This window comes from Petaurus breviceps, unplaced genomic scaffold (genome assembly GCF_028583685.1).
Source record: "Petaurus breviceps papuanus isolate PSGF00001 unplaced genomic scaffold, PetGlider_PUasm1.0 98, whole genome shotgun sequence".
Taxonomy (NCBI): Eukaryota; Metazoa; Chordata; class Mammalia; order Diprotodontia; family Petauridae; genus Petaurus; species Petaurus breviceps.
Window position 1 is genome coordinate 45,283,369 of NW_027187460.1, and position 20,462 is coordinate 45,303,830.

The 20,462-nt window shown below is 36.8% G+C and overlaps 1 protein-coding gene across 1 annotated transcript in view; it reads left to right on the plus strand.

Annotated features, from left to right (window-relative positions):
* The window catches only part of CSMD3 (CUB and Sushi multiple domains 3), a 795,885-nt gene that overhangs the window by 293,927 nt on the left and 481,496 nt on the right, over window positions 1-20,462 (plus strand). The window contains exon 12 of the mRNA XM_069081309.1: window positions 2,014-2,130. Within this exon, the coding sequence (XP_068937410.1) occupies window positions 2,014-2,130 (117 nt within the window). The remainder of the gene's footprint in view (window positions 1-2,013; window positions 2,131-20,462) is intronic.

Sequence of the window (20,462 nt, forward strand, 5' to 3'; positions counted from 1 at the left end):
CCCTCCTCTGAAATGACCTAATTCTTGGTGATCATACGTCATTTTTTTATCTTCATGAGAAATTTTCTAATCATCTATCTATTTGATGAAAGGAAGGGAAGGGGGAAGAGAATTAACATTTATATATTGATTACTGTGTAATAAGTACTTTAAAAAATATCACATCTGAACTTCAAAACAATCCTCCAAAGAGTTACTATTATTATCTCTGTTTTAGAGAAAAGGAAATTGAAGCAATCAGAAATTATGTGTCTTGCCCAAGATCATACAACTAGTAAGGGTCTGAGACCAGATGTGAATTCTGGACTTCCTGACATTACTCCTAGCACTATCCACTATGCTACCAGCTGTCCTCACAATTATATATTATATTGTTATGTCACATTGTATGCATAAAATAAACATTTTTAAAATTTATGATTTCATTGGTATGGATAATTCCTCTGTCAGTTTAGGTCACAACTTCTCTGTGTCATAAAAATGGCCTTCATGAATTACTATGGGAGGAAAAATATCTTCTGTGGCCTAACCTATCCTTGTGGGTGTGCCCTTTTTCCAGATGATAGACTTTCGCTAGATGTTAAGTTTCATCTGTGGTCCTGTACTTGAAGATTTTCTATCTTAACAGGGCCTGAGAGAGCTTGTGCCAAACTAGCATAGACCTTGAGAACTATGAATGACCTTGGGCAAGTCACTTAACATTTTTTTTTTTTTGCTTCAGCTTCCTCAGCTGATGGTAATAATAGCATCTATCGCCTAGTGCTGTGAAGATTGAATGAGATATTAATTGTTAAATGCTTAGAACAGTGTCTGGTTCATAATAAGCACTGTATAAATGTTATGGTATGTTACCTGTCTATCTGCCTGTCTGTCTGTTTATTCAGTTGCCTCCCTATCATGTGGAGGTGGCAGAGGAGGGTATTAATGGAAGGGACACATATTCAGGCAGACACATGAGTGCAACTACTTATATATGCTCTTTACAAATCTTGGTTATATGGGAGCTACTAATAGAAACATGTTTCAAAAGGAAACTTTAGCTATATAATTTGGGGTATTTTGATAAAGCAACTTCTTTCAGGAGAGAGCTAATACCCAGCAGACAATTCCTTCTAATCTACCTCCACAGATAATGAGGAAAGGGAAAAGGAAGGAAGGGAGGAAAAAAGAAAAGAGATTTTTAATGACTACACTACAAGTCTCTTATATAAACTGCCCTCGTATCACTACCACTTGTGTTCTTTCCTTTAGTTTGTATTGCTTAATTATGATTGTAATGTTTACTTGGAATGCTTCCTTTTCCCTTGTCACTAGGCTATGGTTCTTCCAATCCAGAACTGCAGGTTTTTTAACCAACATAGTATTGCACACATAAGTGCCTCTTATTTAATTTCTATTAAATAATGAGTACTTGAAATTATATTTTAATTTTTAAAAATATTTTAAACTAGATTTCACGGATTATATGCCTGGTAGAAGACCTAGATCTCATAGTGATCACTTTTTAAAGGAAACACAGAAATAGATATTGTAATGATTTAGTGTTCTAATGAAAACTCACAAAGAATGACATATTCCTTTAGGACTCTATAATGAACAATTTGGTATAATTAACAATTCATTTTCTTAATACTTAATAACAAGGGCTGCTCAACGATTAATTACTCATGTTTAATTTACAGGAATTTATGCAAATGTGGCTTATAATTAAAAACATATGAGCTAAGCAAATCATTAAAATTTTCATATAAAATGTTGAGCCTTACTCTCACAGGCTTTCATTTAACCCTTCCAGGCAACAATTTACCATTTTATGCATTACTACAACAGTAGACTGAATGATTTTTGTTGGATGGTGACAGCTTGTGCACATCTCAAGAATTAACAGGAAGTATTTTAGCCATGAGAATCTAACTCATTATATTTTAATAGAGAGAAAAGATTTTCTCAACTTTTGCATAATCTCCAACTAAAACAAGACTGATCATATGCCTGTGTTTGTTTTATTCTCAGCATTATGTGGAGGTGATGTTCGCGGGCCTAGTGGAACAATCTTATCCCCTGGATACCCTGAATTCTATCCAAATTCCTTGAATTGTACATGGACTGTAGATGTGACCCATGGAAAAGGTAATATCTTTCATGTAATGATGATTTGGTTTGCTTGTGTAATTTTTTATGGCATCAACTTTTGTTTCATATCAAGTACAATGCCATTCCCCATGAGTAAAAAAAAATTTAGCACTGAAATTTATGTACAGAATTGAAATTAGGGGCCGGCAGCAGAGAATCAGGTTTAATAGGCAGGGTTCTCAATCAGAGGCTTACTTGCGTTTTATTATAATGTAGAGTTAATTGAGATTTGCTATCTTTTGATATTTTAATGTATTTTGATTTCATCATTGCTTTCTGACCCCAAGCTTCTTGCCCTTTCTGAAAGTGCTGAGACTATTTTGGAAAAAGTAGACTGCCATAACTTGCCTCTCCCAACACTTGCTTCCACATCTGTACAGTTTCCTTCAAAGAATACACATGAAACACTTAGAAATTAATTCATTTTGACTCCAAAAATTCCACTCTCAAACTCTGCCACTGGAGCAAGGAGGGACCATATCTTCCCATCTACCCACCCTTAAGAATCCCAAATCATATTTGATTCTACCTCTATTTCTCCCCACAGAGGAGATTCTCTATTTTCTCCTCCCAAAGTAAGCTTAAGAGGAAATCAGATGTAATTTCCTCCTCTTTAACATAAAATCTCTAGAACATACATTCCTTGAGAATAGGGATTTTTTCAACTATTGAATGTGTGTTCAGAGTGACCAGCATGGGTGCCCATCACCTGGAAGGGCTCAATAAATTCTTGTAAGGGTTCATCGAGAAGTTGATTGAATTTAGGTAGAACATGACTTGAACTTAGCTTCTCTTTCAGAAAATTCATTTAAGGAAATTTCCTATCAAGAGCTCAAAGAGCTTCTTCAGTGGAGAGTCAGTTGAATAGCTGATAGTTCTCTGTTTAGATAACAGTGTCATAAAATGTGAATTGAATCACTGTACCCATATCCCAGAACTATATACATTGGTTACCCATCAATAACCTCAATTATGATTCTTGTGAATAACCTTAATCTGTTCTGCTCATTCATTTTATTATATATTCCCTTCATTTTCAGAGCCTTTTAGAACCTAAAGTTGTTTCACACAACACAAGGCATCAGAGTATGATGTTAGTGGATAGTACACACATATACATAGGCATACACACATATATCCACACCATCTGTACATAATTAATATTTTGTTTTGAACCACTGCTAATATTTTTTTTCTTTTGGGGAAGTAGAAAGTTGTGAACTTGTAATTGTGTACTTATTGGGGACTCTCCTTGTAAAAGAAACTTTATCCACCTTCACAAGTTGCCCTGAATGCTAAATAGTTCAGAGATTGCCATTGCTCACATAGCCAGTATATGTTAAAGGTGAAGTTGAACCAAGTCTTCCTGACTCAAAAGATGGTTTTCATCTACTCTAGTCTGATAATTTTCCTACGTTATTTTTAAAAAATCATCTTTAGCTAATGTTAAACATTTTTATACTTTATTTTCCCAGTTAAATTGTAAGCTTCTGAAGTAGAAGAGTCTTTTATTTCTTTTGTGTCTCTTTTCCTCAACCTTCATCATCTTACCCACTCCTACTAACTTCTCATTGCCATGCATGATAGAATCCAAATAAATACTTACAGAATAAATGAAAGAATTTCTCTTATGTTGTGTCTACATAAAATGAAAATAACCAAAGCTTCAGTTTCTCTGTTCATGCTGCAAAATTCAGCAGTAAGACCAGTTAGTGTAATGTTTTTTATAACAGCCTAATGGTTATTTTTTAAACCCAGAAAAATGTTTTACAAATGTGTAGAGAGAAAATTGTACAGAATGAAAAAATATTATTATTGATTATGAATTATATATTTATAATAATGTATTAGTGATATAAAATGTAAATTAATTCCAAGAAGAAAGAATAGTTTCTCAAATGTAAGAGAACTATGAATGCTAATTTCATAGAAAGTAGTACTTTATAAAGTAACAGTAGCTTTTATTTAGCTTGTAATAATAGGTATCACATTTAATTTATATGTGTAACCTTTGCATGGAGTACTTACTGATTTTGCTATCAGAGAATCCAAAAAGAGAGTTATAACAAAGGGAAAGTGTTTTCTCTGTTTTATAAAAGAACGATGTTTTCTGCTTTGCTTAGAGGAAGAATCGCAGAATCTTGAGTTGGAAGGTATTTTGCAGGTTTTCTAGGTATGAAGATCTTCTCGATAGATTCATAGATCATTAGATCATAGATTTGGCACAGCAATTGACCTTAGAGGGCATCTAGTCTGACCCTATCCTTTTACAGATGAAGAAACAGAAGGTCAGAGAAATTAAGTGACCTGCTCAAGGTGACACAGGTAGTAACTAACAGAATATGTACTCAAAGCCAGGTCCTCTGACTCCACATCCAGCACTCTTTTCTCTGAACCATGCTATCCTTCATCCCACTGGTGCTAGTTGTGGCCTCTAGGGCCAACAAGACAAATAAAATAGTCATCCATATGATGTGTCAAGATACTTCTGGACAATTATCAAGCTTCCCCTAAGTCTTTTCTTCTTTAGTCTACCCACCCCCAGTTCATTTAACCAGGCCTTATTTGGTATATTCTTAGGACTTTTACTATCCTGCTTGCCATCTAGCCTTTGGATTCTTTTCAGTTTATTAATGTCTTTAAAATGTGATGCTTATAACTGAACAAAATACTCCAGGTGTGATCTAACAAAAGTAGAGAAAAGTGAAACCTATAACCTCCCTCATCCTGGTCTCTGTCTCATTTAATACAGTTGTAGAACAGTAACAACACCATCATTAGCATCATCAACAACAACAACTAGCATTTATACCACACTTTAAGATTTTAAAATACTTTATAGGGGCAATTAGGTGGCACAGTGAATAGAGTGCTGGCCCTACAGTCAGGAGGACCTGAGTTCAAATGTGACCTAAGACACTTAACACAAAACTAGCTGTGTGACCTTGGACAAGTCACTTAACCCCAACTGCCCTGCCTTCCCCCTCCAAAAAGCAAAAAACAAACAACCCCCCCCCCCAAACCAAAACATTTATACATGTCTTATCATTTGATCCTAACAACAACCCTGGGTGGTAGGTGATATTATTACACCTGTTTTAAAGAAGATAAAACTGCTACAGAGGTTAAATAGTTTGCCCAGGGCTACACAGTTAACAAGTTTCTGCATTTGAATTCAAGTACTCCTAACTCCAGGCCTAGAACTCTGTCCTCTGTGCCACCAAGCTGCCTCTCAGACTATGTTCATTTTGTTGTCTGCCATAAAACACCATTGACCATGCAGTACACTATGCCTTAGATAATCACAGAACTGTGGTTTTTTAAGTTTGGAAGGGGCCTCAGAATCACCAAGTCCAAGTCACATTTAAAATGGATTCCCATTATGACATACTTGACAGGTTTTAACCTGGTCCCTGCTTAAAAGATCTCCAATGAAGGTCCACATCTCCACCTCTCAAAGCAATCTACTTCACTTTCCATAAGCTGGGGTTGTTGGGAAGTTGTGTTTGTTTCTTCTTAAATCAGGCCTAAATTTTCCTCTTTGAAGCCTCCATTTACTCATTTTGGCACTATCCTCCCTCAATAGCCAAACAGAACAGGTCTAATCCCTCTTCCACAAGACAACTCTTCAGATACTTAAAGACAACTATATTCTACCTGAATCTTCTTTTTCTTTAGGCTAGACATCCTTTTTTTTTCTCTTGAGACGAACTCCATATGACATGGACTTAAAGCCATGACCAGATATTTCCTCTCAAATTATAGCACCCACAATTGAATGAAATACTTCAAATGTAGTATGAATGGAACTGTGGCTTCTCTCTTCTTGGAAGTTATGCCTGAAACTGAAACCAAAGATCCCCTTAACATATCTGGTTGGCACATTGACAATATTGTGTTTGTAACCCACTAAAATTCCTAGATCTTTATCAGTGGGACCATTGTCTAGCCATGTCTGAACTATCTTGAACTTGGGAGGGTGATTTTTTTTTTAACTTTTAATTTTTTACTTTTATGTGTTGTTTTCTTCTTTTTTTTTTCTTTTTTGGAGGGGGAGAAGGGAGGGCAATTGGGGTTAAGTGACTTGCCCAAGGTCACACGGCCAGTAAGTGTTATGTATCTGAGGCTGGATTTGTATTCAGGTCCTCCTGACTCCAGGGCTGGTGCTCTATTCCCTGCACAACCTAGCTAACCTAGCTGCCCCCAATGTGCAACCTAGCTGCTGTGGGGTAATTTTTTTTTTTACATGGAGTTTAAGACTTTTATCTTATCCCGTTTAAAATTTCATCTCATGAGGTTTGATTCAGAATTCATCTGTCATACCAAGATAAGGTCAAAATGGGTATATGATTTAAACAAAGAGAATGAGACTATAAGCAAATTAGAAGGTCAAGGAATATCATCTACCTGTCAGATCTATGGAGAAAGAAAGAGTTCATGACCAAATAAGAGATAGATAATCTTATGAAATGTAAAATGGATAATTTTGGTTATATTAAATTGAAAAGCTTTTGCACAAACAAAACCAGTGAAACCAAAATTAGAAGGAAAGCAGAAAACTGGGGAAAAAATCTTTACAGCAAGTATCTCCGATAAGGGACTCATTTCTCAAATATATAGAAAACTGAGTCAAATTTATAAGAATGCAAGTCATTCACTAATTGATAAGTGGCCAAAGGAATGAAGAGGCAGATTTCAGATCAATACATCAAAGCTATCTATAGACATATAAAGAAGTCTTCTAAATCACTTTTGATTAGAGAACTGCAATTTAAAACAATTCTGAGGTACTACCTCACACCTATCAGATTGGCTAAAATATAAAAAAAGGAAAATAGTAAATATTGGAGAGGATGTGGGAAAATTGGTACACTGATGTACTATTGGTGGGATTGTGAACTGATCCAACCATTCTGGAGAGCAATTTGGAACTATGCCCAAAGGGCAACCAAACTGTGCATACCCTTTGATCCAGCTACACCACTACTAGGTCTGTATCTCAAAGCAATTATACAAAAATGAAAAGGAACTACACATGCAAAAATCATTATAGCAGCCCTTTTTGTGGTGGTAAAATATTAGAAATTGAGGGGATGCCAATCAATTGGATAATGACTGAACAAGTTGTGCTATATGAATGTAATGGAATATTGTTATGCAATAAGAAATTATAAGCAGGTAGGTTTCAGAAAAACCTGGAAAGACTTGTATGGACTGATGCAAAGTGAAATGATCAGAATCAGGAAAACATTGTACATAGGTAGTATCGGCAACATTATGTGATGATCAACTATGAGTGACTCAGCTCTTCTCAGCAATACAGTGATCCAAGATAAGTACAGAGGACTCATACAGAAAGTGCTATTCACATCCATATGAAGAACTGATGGACTCTGAATGCAAATTGAAGCATACTTTTTTCACTTACTTTATTCTTTTTCATTTTTTCCTTTTTTCCTGTTTCTTCTTTCACAACTGTGACTAATATGAAAATATGCTTCACATGATAGCACATTTGTAACCTATATCAAATTGTTCACCATTTTAGGAAGAGCAGAGGGGAGTTAGGGAGGGAGAAAAACTTGGAACTCAAAATCTTGTAAAAATGAATCATAAAAATTGTGTTGACATGTAATTAATTGTGGAAGAAACAAAATGCTATTAACATTATAAAAAACAAACAATTAAAAAAAAAACTTGAAAACTCTGATCACCTAAATGATCAACAGTCATTCCAGAAGACTAATGAAGAGAAACATTACCAACATCATTGCAGAGAGATAGTAGACTGATATGTAAAATAAGAAGGTCATTTTTTGGACATGACTGATAATGGGAGTAGGTTTTGACTGACTTTGCTTTTGTAATAAAGGAGCTCTCTATTTCTCTCTCTCTCTCCCCTCCCCCCATCTATCTTTTTCCTTTTTATTCTTTCAGATGTGAACATGGAGACATTTTGAAAAACTGGATTTAAAAAATTCAAACACTAACTTAAATTGAGTTTTTCAAAATGTCAGTCAATAAACATTTATTAAGCACCTTAAAAAAACCAAACCAATATTCATCCGTTAAGGTTGTTTTCTATTCTAATTCTGCCATAAAAATATTAAAAATCTCCTGGCTTTGTGTCATCTATAGATTGAAGAAGCATGGCTTCTGTTTCTTCATCCAAGTCATAGATTTAAAAAGAAATCTTAAATAGCATAGGGCAATGAACTGATTCTGAGATTTCCACTAGAAATCTACTTCCAAATTGATGTCAAACCACTGATGACTACTCTTTTGAGTCCAGCCATTCAGCCAGTTTTTAATCCACTTAATTATAATGTCATATCTCTGTCTTTTCCACAAGAAAACATGCTAGTTAATGAAATGCTTTTCTAATATCTTATTCAACTGTATCCATATCATTCTACCGACCCACCAGTCTAGTACAACTAACCAAAAAGACATAAACTTACTTTGGCTTTATCTCTTCTTGATAAAAACATGTTGGTATCTAAATCAAAGTCAAGCTCATGGGCCTATGATTTGAAGACTCTATTTTCTTCATTTTTTGAATATCAAAACATCTGTACTAGCTCTTCATATTTTTGTACCTCTGTTCTTCTTAGTCCTTCCAAGATTTTTGACAACAGCCCAACAATCATTGAGTATGAGTTCCTTGGATGAAATTCATCTTCCTCTGATGTCTTGAACTCCTCATGATGCTCTCTTTGCTATCTCCCTCCTACTTACCTTGGTTCTTATTTTTATATTAGCCATTTCTGTCATGCTCTTCACAGGTTAAAGTCCCTACTCCTTGGCAGTCAAAACAGAAGTAGGTAAGTAGTGTAAAAGGTCCCATCCATCCTCATTTACTATTAATCCATTCATTTTTAGTATCACACCTATCTTTTCTTTGATCCTTCTTTTACCCCAGTATAACTTAAAAATGTGTTTTCAGTTTTCTTTCATACCCTTAGAAAATTTTGAGCTTTGGTGTCCATGACAATATTTATACAAGTAATTTTATATTGCTTGTTTTTAATTCTGCTTTCTGAATCTCTATCTCTTTTCTGTGTCTACTTTCTGTATCTCTTTAAGTTGTTTACTGAGGTTTATGTGTATTTATCCCCATTTTTGTACAACTCTCCCTATTCTCTTCCTTTCCTTTTTGTCTTCAGAATTTCATTCTTGAATAGTTCCATTTACCTAGGCTGCCTCCCTCATAGACTTTTAGGCCATGACATTTTACCGTTTTTTTTTCAGTGAACCATTTGAGTTCTGCTATACTAAAATCCATGGCTCATGTTAGATTATATCTGACCTTCATCTATTTCTGTACCATACATTTTAAAATGGAATGATCAGTTCCCTTCAGTGTTCCTATCACTTTGTCCCCAGCACTACATCCTCTTTTGTAAAAATCAGATCAAGAAAAACAGTTACCCTCATTGGTTTATCTACCTTTTTATCCTGTCTTTATGTGCTTTTGATGATATTCCCTACCATGCTTAACTTAATGGATCATGTGCTCATTTTTCTCCCATTCCTCTATTTTCAGTTCAAAACACATTTGATCAGATGTCTGAACTCTTTGAAATCTTTTCTTCTCAAATACAGGTTGTATATTAGATGAAGCCTTATAGTATTCTTACCTTTCATAAATTCTAAGATTGCATAGTCATTTCTTCCCATGATTCTTATTATTTGTACTTCCTGAACCACTTATTTTTTATTTGCCAGAATCATATCTAAAATATCACTTTCCCTTGTCATTCTTCTGTCTTTTGAAAAATTAAATCATCAGCATGTAAGTCAAGAATTTATCATATATTTTGCAGTTAACACAGAGAGAACCCTAGCAGATACTAGGATAGTTAAAATAAGTTCCCTATACCTTACTATTACTATAATCTGCTTCTGGAAGTCATCATCCATTTCTTGCTTTTAGCTAGTAACTTCTATTCTAGTCCTGTTAAAATATTCCTTCTGTTTCTTCCTCCTTTGGTCCTTGCCTAAATGTTTTCCACTACTTTCTCCTTCTTCTTTATCAATTTCCTGAGAGATGGATACCTTTATACATATCACTATCCCATGGCCCACTTTATCTAATCTTTTTCTTTTAATTAATGTGTGCTTTTTCATTGTCGTGCATAATCTCAGTGATTTGAACCAAAATTTACCTCCTTACATTAAGATTACTAGTCCCCGCTTTTATATGTTTCTGTATGAACATCTGAGCCTAGAAAAATTATCACTGTCCTTCTTGATAGTATCTACTATGAATTCCAGAACATATTTACTAATATTTATCTTTCTATGCTGTATTTGAAGTATCTGGCTTGGCAGCTATATGGGCAATTTTCTGCTTGTTCTTCCGTTTTCAGTTAAAAACTCTCATGTTAAGATTTAAAAGTTACCAGGAAAAAGCAAATATATTCATCATTTTCTTGATAGGTGCACTATACCCCATGTTAAGAACAGTTCATTTTTTTATCCTACAGAGTGGTGCAGAAATCTGAATCCTACTCTATGACACTATTGTCCTAAAAGGTACTTTTCTCTTAAAAAAGCTCTACATTCAGTCAACAATAGCAATGAAAGCATTACGTGGGCTTCTCAAATCTTTAGCTTCCAGCTAGTACTTCATAATTCTGTACTAAGATCATTAGAAACCTCACTTCATTATCTCCAGACAAAATAATACCTATAAGATAAAGTTTGTATGATTTTGTTGGAAGAAAATAACATAATGAATCATAGTTATAACATGTAGCTGCTATATATGGTTTCAAAGAAAAAAATCTCCTTAAAACATGGCCATTTTGATACTTAATGAAATAGCAGTTAGCAAAGGGCTTTTTTTTTTATCATGACTCTCTTAGATGTAAGATTTTTATCTGGAAGCATACCAAAGACTAGCTATTATTTCAGGGAACAATGGATTAATGGGGTTTAAAATAAACTTCCTTATACAAGAACATGTAGGGCTACATTCTACTTGCTGTGTAAATACAGGTTTAATTAACACTTAAGGTTTTGCATTTTCACAGGTGGTAAGTGTTAATTAAATCTGTATTTACACAAAAAAGAAATGAAGCCTTAGATATCTTTTCTAAGAATCCAAGGAAGTTTTAGTTGAAGTACAACTATTCAAAAGTATAGCAAGTTATAGAATCATAGAATCCTTTTCTAGGAGGATACTTTACTTATGTGGGTAATTTCCTATCCAAGCCAGGAATCCTTAAAATAACTAACCTCTGATTGTGTACCTCTTAGTAATTCAGGAGATAAGATTTATACAGTAGTTAGGGGAGACCAGGATTTTGTAAACTTTTTGTGTCATATACCCTTTTTCTTGTCTACTAATACATATAGAAATCTTCCTCAGAACAGTTTGTTGTCTTCTTTCCTTCATTACTGAAGGAAATAGTAAATTTTAGTTAGAGGTTTCAGCTGGAGGGTGGGGTGTATGGGGTGTTCAGGGAGGACTAAGTTCTGATGGAGGGATTTTTCAGCCCTTTTCAGGGACTCTAATCCATCTTTGGTGTCCACCTTCACCCAACTCTCACTTGTGACTCCAGGAAGCTGTAGCATATACAGCAGCCACATCCTGGTAAACCATCTTGGCCAATGTAAACCAGGTAATGGACAGGCTTTTAAACTTTAAGTGAATTACAGGGATGTCTTCTCCAAGCATGTGAAGACTTTCCCTAGCTGAATGGGCAGATGAGAACAATTTGTTCCAATGGCCATTGAAAGCAGCTGAAGTAGGTGCTGTGGAGTTAGTTCTTAGAGCTTGGTCAGGAATCAAAAATGACCATTCATCCTGGGCCATTGCCAGTAATCTTGACTTTTGTCCTGCCACTGGACTTTGATGACTCAGAAAGAGTGAGGCTGATGATTTTGTGTGACTCTGCCTTACTTAAATCCAATTCAAGCACAAATTGAGATATCACCCATGATGTTATTGTTCCTCTTCGAAAAAAGGACAGTGATGAAAACAAAAAATATAATTTATTACATATCCAAGGTTCATGACCTGCCCCACTGTGAAATCTGGCCAGCAACCTAAGAAATTCTGCCCTGGAGTATGGAATCTGAGATTGTAACTCTATATGATTCAGTGTTATTTAACCAACAGTACTTCAATGTTATTCTCAATGCTTGTCACAAAGTCTCATGCATTCTATCTCTCAGCTCTGTCTCTTATTTGCTGTTCTTGGACTCTACTATCTCCTTAACTTAGCAGCCTGTTTCTTTCCACTAAAGTCTGAAGAATAGGCTATGCTTATATCTTACACTGTATCCCCGCCCATTCACCTCTCAGAACACAGCTGTAAACTTTTTTGCATGCAACAATCTAGTAACTGCCTAAACATCACCTGTGATACACTCATCAAATCTATTGCATTCCTTGGTTCCTTTGGCATTATGTTATACTATTATTGCATAGTAGATTAAGTCAGTTATTTTTGTCTTCTAAGAATGCCGTTTTCTATCTTTAATTCTTCTATATAACCATGCTCCCCAAGATTCTCTTTGACCATATTCAGTTGCCTCACTATAATCTTTTCTTTGATGGTGTCTATAATGATTCTGAGTTTATTTCACATTACATTTCATAAGCTCCAGCCAAATTGGACTATTAAGTATTCTCTGAACTTCACAATTCATCTTCTGCTTCTATGAATTTAGTGAATTACCCATGACTAGAATATACTTTCTTCTCATCACTATCTCAGAATCTTGGTATTCCTTCAAGGCTCAAATGAGGTGGCACCTATTCTATGACTTCCATGATTACTACTATTAATATTATTTCTCTCCTCTATTTACCTTGTGTTATACTGTTATCAAACTCCCCCCTTACCCTTGTTCCAGAAAGTTAAATTCCTGCCTTAAAGGCAGGAATTATCTTTCATTTTTGTCTTTGTATCGTCATCATCTAGCTAAGTGCTTTACTTATAGTATTTAGTAAATGGTTATATAACAGAATTGATTTTTCACTCTTACGATGTTAATTCTATGCACAATGGATTTGGAAGGAACCTAAAATTCATTTTATCCAATTTTTCTTTCGGTCTTCATAAAGAGGAAAAAAAAAACACACCTCAGTACTAGAAATGTTAAGTGACTTTTTTTTTAAGCAATTGGGGTTAAGTAACTTGCTCAAGGTTACTTAAGTGTTTCTGGGTGGGTGCTAAGTGTCGCTCTCCAGGTCATCCTGATACTGGAGCCAGTGCTCTTACTCGCTGTGCTACCTGGCCACCCCAAGTGACTTTTTAATGGCAAGAAATTAGCAGAAGCTTGAATTAGGATATTTGGAAGTCCTTTAAAATTATGGAAAAAATAGAAATATGACTTGCGTAGAAATTTTAGAGGCTTCAATAAACTGAAAAAGAACAAGAAAAAGAATTGAACTGGAAGACAAGGATTTAATAGAGAAAAAGAATAAAACAAAAGAATAATGGCACTAGGAAGGAAAAGAAAAGACCGATTAGAGGAGGACTTTATTATGACAAGAGAAAGGAAGGTTCGTGAGGCTATAAAAGTGCTAAAAAGGGAAGGTGCTCATTAAATAAGTAGACTTCTGAAGGGAAGTTGACTGTAAGAGTTACTGGGGAAAAATAACAACAAAGGAATAAAAATCTCACTCACTTCAGGAAAGAATATAGAGAAGGAAGTATTTTACAGTGAATCTGAATAGACTATAGGGTATTTGCATTTATGCCACAGCCATAATTTTCTTTTTTTTTCCTTTTTATTTATTTATTTTTATCAAATTCTTTATTAACTTCTAGTTTACATCATTCATTTCCGCAAGATTATGAGTTACAAATTTTCTCCTCTTTTTCCCCCCCTACCTACCACCCCAAAATTGCCATCCCACTGGATATCCCCTCTTCCAATCTGCTCTCTCCCATATCTTCTCCCCTACCCCCTCTGACTTTCCAGTAGGGCACGGTGGATCTCCGTGCCCCAGTGCCTGTATATCTTATTTCCCAGTTACATGTAAAATAATATATATATTTAAACATTTGATTCAAAAGCTTTGAATTCCAGATTCATTCCCTTCCTCACTTGTCAGCCACCCTTACTGGGAAGATAAGCAATTCAATATAGGTTGCACATGTGTAACTATGCAAAACATTTCCATAGTGGATATATTGTAAAAGACTTATTATATTTCCCTCCCTCCTATCCCACCTCCCACTTGTTCCATTCTCTACTTTGATCCTGTCCTTTTTCAAAAGTAGGTGCCTCCAACTTCCCTCCCCCTCAGCCTGCCCTCCCTTCCATCATCCCTCCTCTTATCCCCTTCCCCCCTCCTCTCTTGTTGGGTGAGATAATCTATTTAGTGTGTATGTCATTCCTTCCCTAAGCCAAATTCAGTGATAGTAAGGTTGACCCATTCCCTTCTGCCTTCCTGTTTTTCCCCTCCATTGTAACCATTGTCTCTTGCCTCTTCTATATGAGATAGTTTGCCCCATTCTGTCTCTCCCCATCTTCTCTCATTATATTCTTCTCTCACCTCTCAATTTTATCTTTTAAGTATCCTCCCTAACTATTAAATTGGTCTTGTGCCCTCTATTTATACCTGTACACATATATACACACATTCCCATATGTATTCATGCGCCCATATATCCTTCTATATAGACATATATGTACATATACATACAAACATACATATACATATGTGTATATGTATGTATGTATATATATTCACACATTTCTATTCCCTTCAACTATTCTCATATTGAGAAAAGTTTCCTAAGTTACAATTATCATTTTTCCATGTAGGGATGTAAATAGTTCAACTTTGGTAAGTTCCTTATAATTTCTTTTCCCTGTTTATCTTCTCATGCTTCTCTTGCTTCTTGTATTGAATGCCAAATTTTATATTCAACTCTGGTTTTTTTCATTAAGAAAGCTTGAAAGTGCTCTATTCCACTGAATGACCATATTTTCTCCTGAAACATGGTACTTAGTTTTGCTGGGTAGGTGATTCTTGGTTTTAATCCCAGCTCCTTTGACCTCCAGAATATCATATTCCAAGCCCTGTGATCCCTCAGTGTAAAAGCTGCCAGATCCCATGTTATCCTGATTGTGTTTCCACAATATTCAAATTGTTTCTTCCTGGGTGCTTGTAATATCTTCTTGATCTGGGAATTCTGGAACCTGGCTATAATATTCCTAGGAGTTTTCTTTTTGGGATCTTTTTCAGGAGGTGATTGGTGGATTCTTTCAGCCTCTATTTTGCCCTCTGGTTCTAAAACATCAGGGCAATTTTCCTTGAGAATTCATTATTTATTTATTTATTTTTGCTTTTTAGAGGGCAGTTGGGGTTAAGTAACTTGCCCAAGGTTACATGGCTAGTTTCATTTTGTGTGTGTGTGTGTGTGTGTGTGTGTGTGTGTGTGTGTGCATCAAGTGTCTGAGGCTGGATTTGAACTCAGGTTCTCCTGACTCCAGGTCCAGTACTCTATTCACTGCACCACCTAGCCACCCCTCTTTGAGAATTTCTTGAAGGATGACTTTTAGGTTTTTTTTTTTTTATCATGGCTTTCAGGTAGTCCAATAATTTTTAAATTATCTCTCCTGGATCTATTTTCCAGGTCAGTGGTTTTCCCAATGAGATATTTCACATTGCCTTCTATTTTTTATTTGTTTGGATCTGTTTCATAGTATCTTGATTTCTCATAAAGTTAATAGCTTCCATTTGCTCCAATCTAATTCTGAAGGAATGATTCCTTTCAGTGAGCTTTTGAGATTCTTTTTCCATCTGGCAGATTCTGCTTTTTAAGGCATTCTTCTCCTCATTGCCTTTTTGAGCCTCTTTTGCCATCCAAGTTACTCTATTTTTTAAGGTGTTATTTTCTTCAGGCAGGTTGTTGACTCTCATTTCATAATTTTCTTGCATCATTCTCATTTCTCTTCCCAGTTTTTCTTCTATTTCTCTTATTTGATTTTCAAAATCCTTGTTAAGGACCTCTATAACCTGTAAGTAGCTCATATTTTTCTTGGGAATTTTTGGTGCAGGAGTTCTGACATCATTGTCTTCCTCCTGTTCCATGCTTTGATCCTTTTTGTCCCCAAAATAGGAGTGTAAAGTTGGATTGCTCTTTTTCCTTTGCTTCCTTTGCCTGCTCATGTTGCCACTCAATTACTTGACTTTTGGCTTTTTTGCCACAGCAGTACTATGCTACCAGACAGGGGAGCTTCGTCCCAAATGCTGGGGTTTTCTCACCTGCCGAAGGTATTAGTTGGGTGCCCTCTCTGAAGCCTCCACACGCTCTGCCAAGCTGGTCACACACCGCAGGACCTCCACTCTAGACCGCAGTCCAGATCCAAGCAGGTTAAAGCAAGAGTGATTACCCCTCAGATTGGTCACTTGGTCCCCCTAAAGTCTGCAGGCCAGGAGCTGAAGCTGCCAGGTGGTGGGGGCTGCATGGCTGTGGTGCCTCAGCCGCTTCTCCCTCCAGGGGATAAAGACCTACCACACTCCAAAACTACTGGATCCCAAAGTCCACACTACACTGACCTCTCACTTTATCCTTAGCATCTGTTGATTGATAATTCTGGAAATTGCCACAGCTGCTGGTGATCTGAAATCCCTCCAGCCAGTGGCTGACCAGGTCCGCCCTGAGGCTAAAACCTCGGGCTTGCACTGGGCTGGGCTCAGCTCCTGGAGCACTGTGCTGGCCACTTCTTGCCAGCCTGTGAGGCTGTCCTCAGCAGGAGGTTACCTTATCTGTGTCATTTTGTGGGTTCTGTAGCTCCAAAATTTGTTCAGAGTCACCTTTTGCATGAATTGGAGGAGGTGGGAGCCAGAGCTCTGCAGAAATCCTACTTCTACTCCCATAATTTTTACCGTACTAGTAATCCCATGGGCAATATCATTCCTTATGCCAAGGGCCAGTCATATGACTGTCCTATGATTTGGTCAGTCAGTAAACATTTATTCAGTACATAGTATGTGCCAGATGCTGTGCTAAATCTTAAAAATCAAAGGTTTAAAATGAGTTTCTCTAGCAGCAAGCACCCTAGCATACCTAGGGTAGCTGCCAACACAGGTTCTTAGATCTGCTTTTCTAAAGGAAAACAACTCAAAGTGGGTTAACAATCTTGCTTTAATCAAACATATGTCATTTATGTAGTTCAGGGGGAAAAAGTCAGCACCCCAAACTTCAGAGAATATAGAGGTTACAAAAAGACAAAAAAAAATACAGACAGAGAAATAGATCAGCAGAGAGTCTTCCAACTGTCTTGACCATTACATCCATACCTAGTCAGTTACTAGGGAGGGAAGCACCAACATCTGGGTTTTCAAAGCTGAGGGCCTCAACGGCTGCCCTGAGTCTTGTCTGGTCGAATCACAGAACTCTTCTCAAAGTGAGCCCTGAAACAAAACCTCACATCAAGGTTTATAGCCTTCTCCTGGCTCAGAGAATGTCACAGCCCTGTTAATCCACTTCCCAATCACAAAGTAACAAGGTGTGGGTATTCCTGAAAAACAAGCCTCCTGCCATAGGCTCCATGTGACCGAATTCAGCCTCTTGGGGGCAGAGTTTCTTTTCAAATCTGGGAAGGTTCTCAGAGTCACTTAAGCCTAGCCAAGGGGCAGGGAAGATCTTCAGATTACCATTCCCATCAGTCTCTGCTCTCAAGGAGTTCACAGTCTAATGAAAGAGAAACATGGGAACAACTTTGTACAAATAGGCTATATAGAGGATTAATTGGAAATAATAAACATTCAAAGGTACTAAAATTAGGAGAGACTGGGGAAGACTTCATGTATAAGGTAGTATTTCAGCTGAATACTTGAAGTAAGTTAGGGAAGCCAGGAGGTGAAGCTGAGGAGAGAAAATATACTAGACTTGAAGGATAGCCTGTGAAAATGTCTGGAATGAAGAAATGGAGTGTATTGTGTCAAGAACATGAAGGAGGGCAGTGTCACTGGATTGCAGGGCACAGGAAGAGAAGAGATGGTTGGTATAAGGTATAAGAAGATTAAAAAAGTGGAGATGGGAGCAGGGTATAAAGGACTTTGAAAGCCAAAAGGCTTTTATATTTGAAGCTATAGGTAGTGTAAAACCAATCACAAGTAGCTCTCCTGAGGACTCCTACTGTGAATATCTTTAAGGATATAATTGCATAGTCCCGTGAACTATTTTTTCAGCAATAAACTAAAGCAAAACACTCAAGGAACTAAAGCACAGCATTCATAACAATATACCATAACAACTTATTACTAATGTGGCCACGTAAAAAGAATAGCATTCAGTAGAGTACCCAAGTAAAGTCTTCTTTCAGCTTGACTTGAGGCTGGCTTCCAATCATCCCTAAGCAGTAGTGGAAAGTACAAAGGTCATCCACTCCTAAGTCACAGTAAGTCACAATCTCATCAATCAATACACAGTACCCAAGTGAAGTTCTCTTATGTTGGGAACTTCCAAATCCCAGAACTGCTCCTTCACCTCCATGAGCTGATTACTTCCAGCTCTTGCCTGGTACAGATAGGCAGCTCTCCCAGCTCTTACCTGGACTCACACATAGGCAACTCTCTGCTCCTGTTTCGTACAGACAGTGTACTTTTTAGGAAGACAGTGCTTAACAGAACTACAATATTTGCATCCTGGGCTATCTCTAGTGGTCTTGATGAATATCTATTTGGCCACTGGACCCAGCTGGCTCTGGAAGTAAAAGTGAGGCTGGTGACTTTGCACAGTCCTCCCTCCATGAAATCCAAGTCAACTCTAAGTCATGTTATCATTTTGCTTATGTCATGGTCCTCTTCGAGAATGAAACCCAAACATAAAACACACATTACTGGTGCTTATCATCTCAGTTCACTTTTTGTCAGTACAGAACAACAGATAGGACTCATGTCTGAGAAGTCAACACAGAACAACAAACGGGATTTCTGTCTGAGAAATCAGCATAGACAGAGAGAGCGTCAACATCGCAAACATTCTCTCTGTCAGTTTTGCATGGTCCCAGCTGGTACTAGAGCTTTTATCTGCTCTGCTCCTTCCTATTCAGCCCTTCCTGTTCTGTCCTTTTAGCGAGGTTCTCCCACCTTGGCTCCATGTGATGACTTTAGGCCTATTAAAGGCAGGGAAGGTCTCCAAACTTCCTTAGGCCTATTAAGCGCAACACAAATGTATTCTGTTTCAAAAAAGACTTGTTACAATCAAAGGCGAGGCGCAAAGGCACTTGCATAGCTGAAACAAGCAGCAAAGTGAATTGAACTAGATCACATTGAATCACTGGAGTTTATTGAAAAGTCAGTCAGTCATTAGTAAACATTCAGTACATTTCTGCCACATACCAGGCACAAGTAAAAAGGTGATATGGTCAAACCTTTAGAGGATAGACTGAAGTGGGAAGAGATTTGTCTTAGGGAGAACAATCAGCAAGCTATTCAAACAAAACAAAATTGAGGAGATGGGGGCCTATACTAGGATAGTTAAGGCAGTTGTAGAGGAGAAAAGGGAGCACAGGAAGGAGATATTCTGAAGATAAAGTTGACAGACATTGGTAACAAATTGGATATGGTGGCATGAGAGTGAGAAGTTGAGGATGACACTTGGGCTGTAAGCCTGAGAATGATAGTACCCTAGACAATAGCAGGAATGTTTGGCAAGGGGATGGATTTTGAGGAAAAGATGATGAGTTTCAGTTGTGGACAAGGTGAAATGTCTGTAGGACATCCATTTTAAGATGTTCAGTAGACAGTGGGAGGAAGCAACTACTAACATGTTTTCTTGAGTCTTGTCCTCTCCAGATTAAACATCTTCAGTTTTTTCAAACTATTCTTTAATATCCTGGTTACCCTCCTCTTGATACCTTTCAGTTATTTATCTTTCCTGAAATGTATCACATTTCAGGAAAAGCAGTAATCAAGATGTGGTCTGAACAGGACAGAAGATAAAAGGAATATCACCTTTCTATTTCTGGATACTGTGCTTAACTTGATGTAGCCTGGATTACATTTACTTTCTTAGTTGTCATACCACACTCTTGACTTATAATCAGCTTGTAATTCACTAAATTGAAAAACCTTTTTTTTCCCCTAGACAACCTGTTACCTACGCAGGGTTCTCCCATCTTCTTTTAAAATGTATTTCTCAACCGAGATATAAAACTTTACCTTTGCCCATAGTAAGTGTCTGATTGTTAGATTCAGTCTAATTCTCTAGCCTATCAGAATCTCTTTGAATATGGAAACTGTTGTCATATGCTATTTTATATGAAGATTTTATCTGCATTCTCTATTAGCTTATCCCTTACAGCTTTGGCCATCTGAAAATTTGATCAGTATGCCAGCTGTTCAT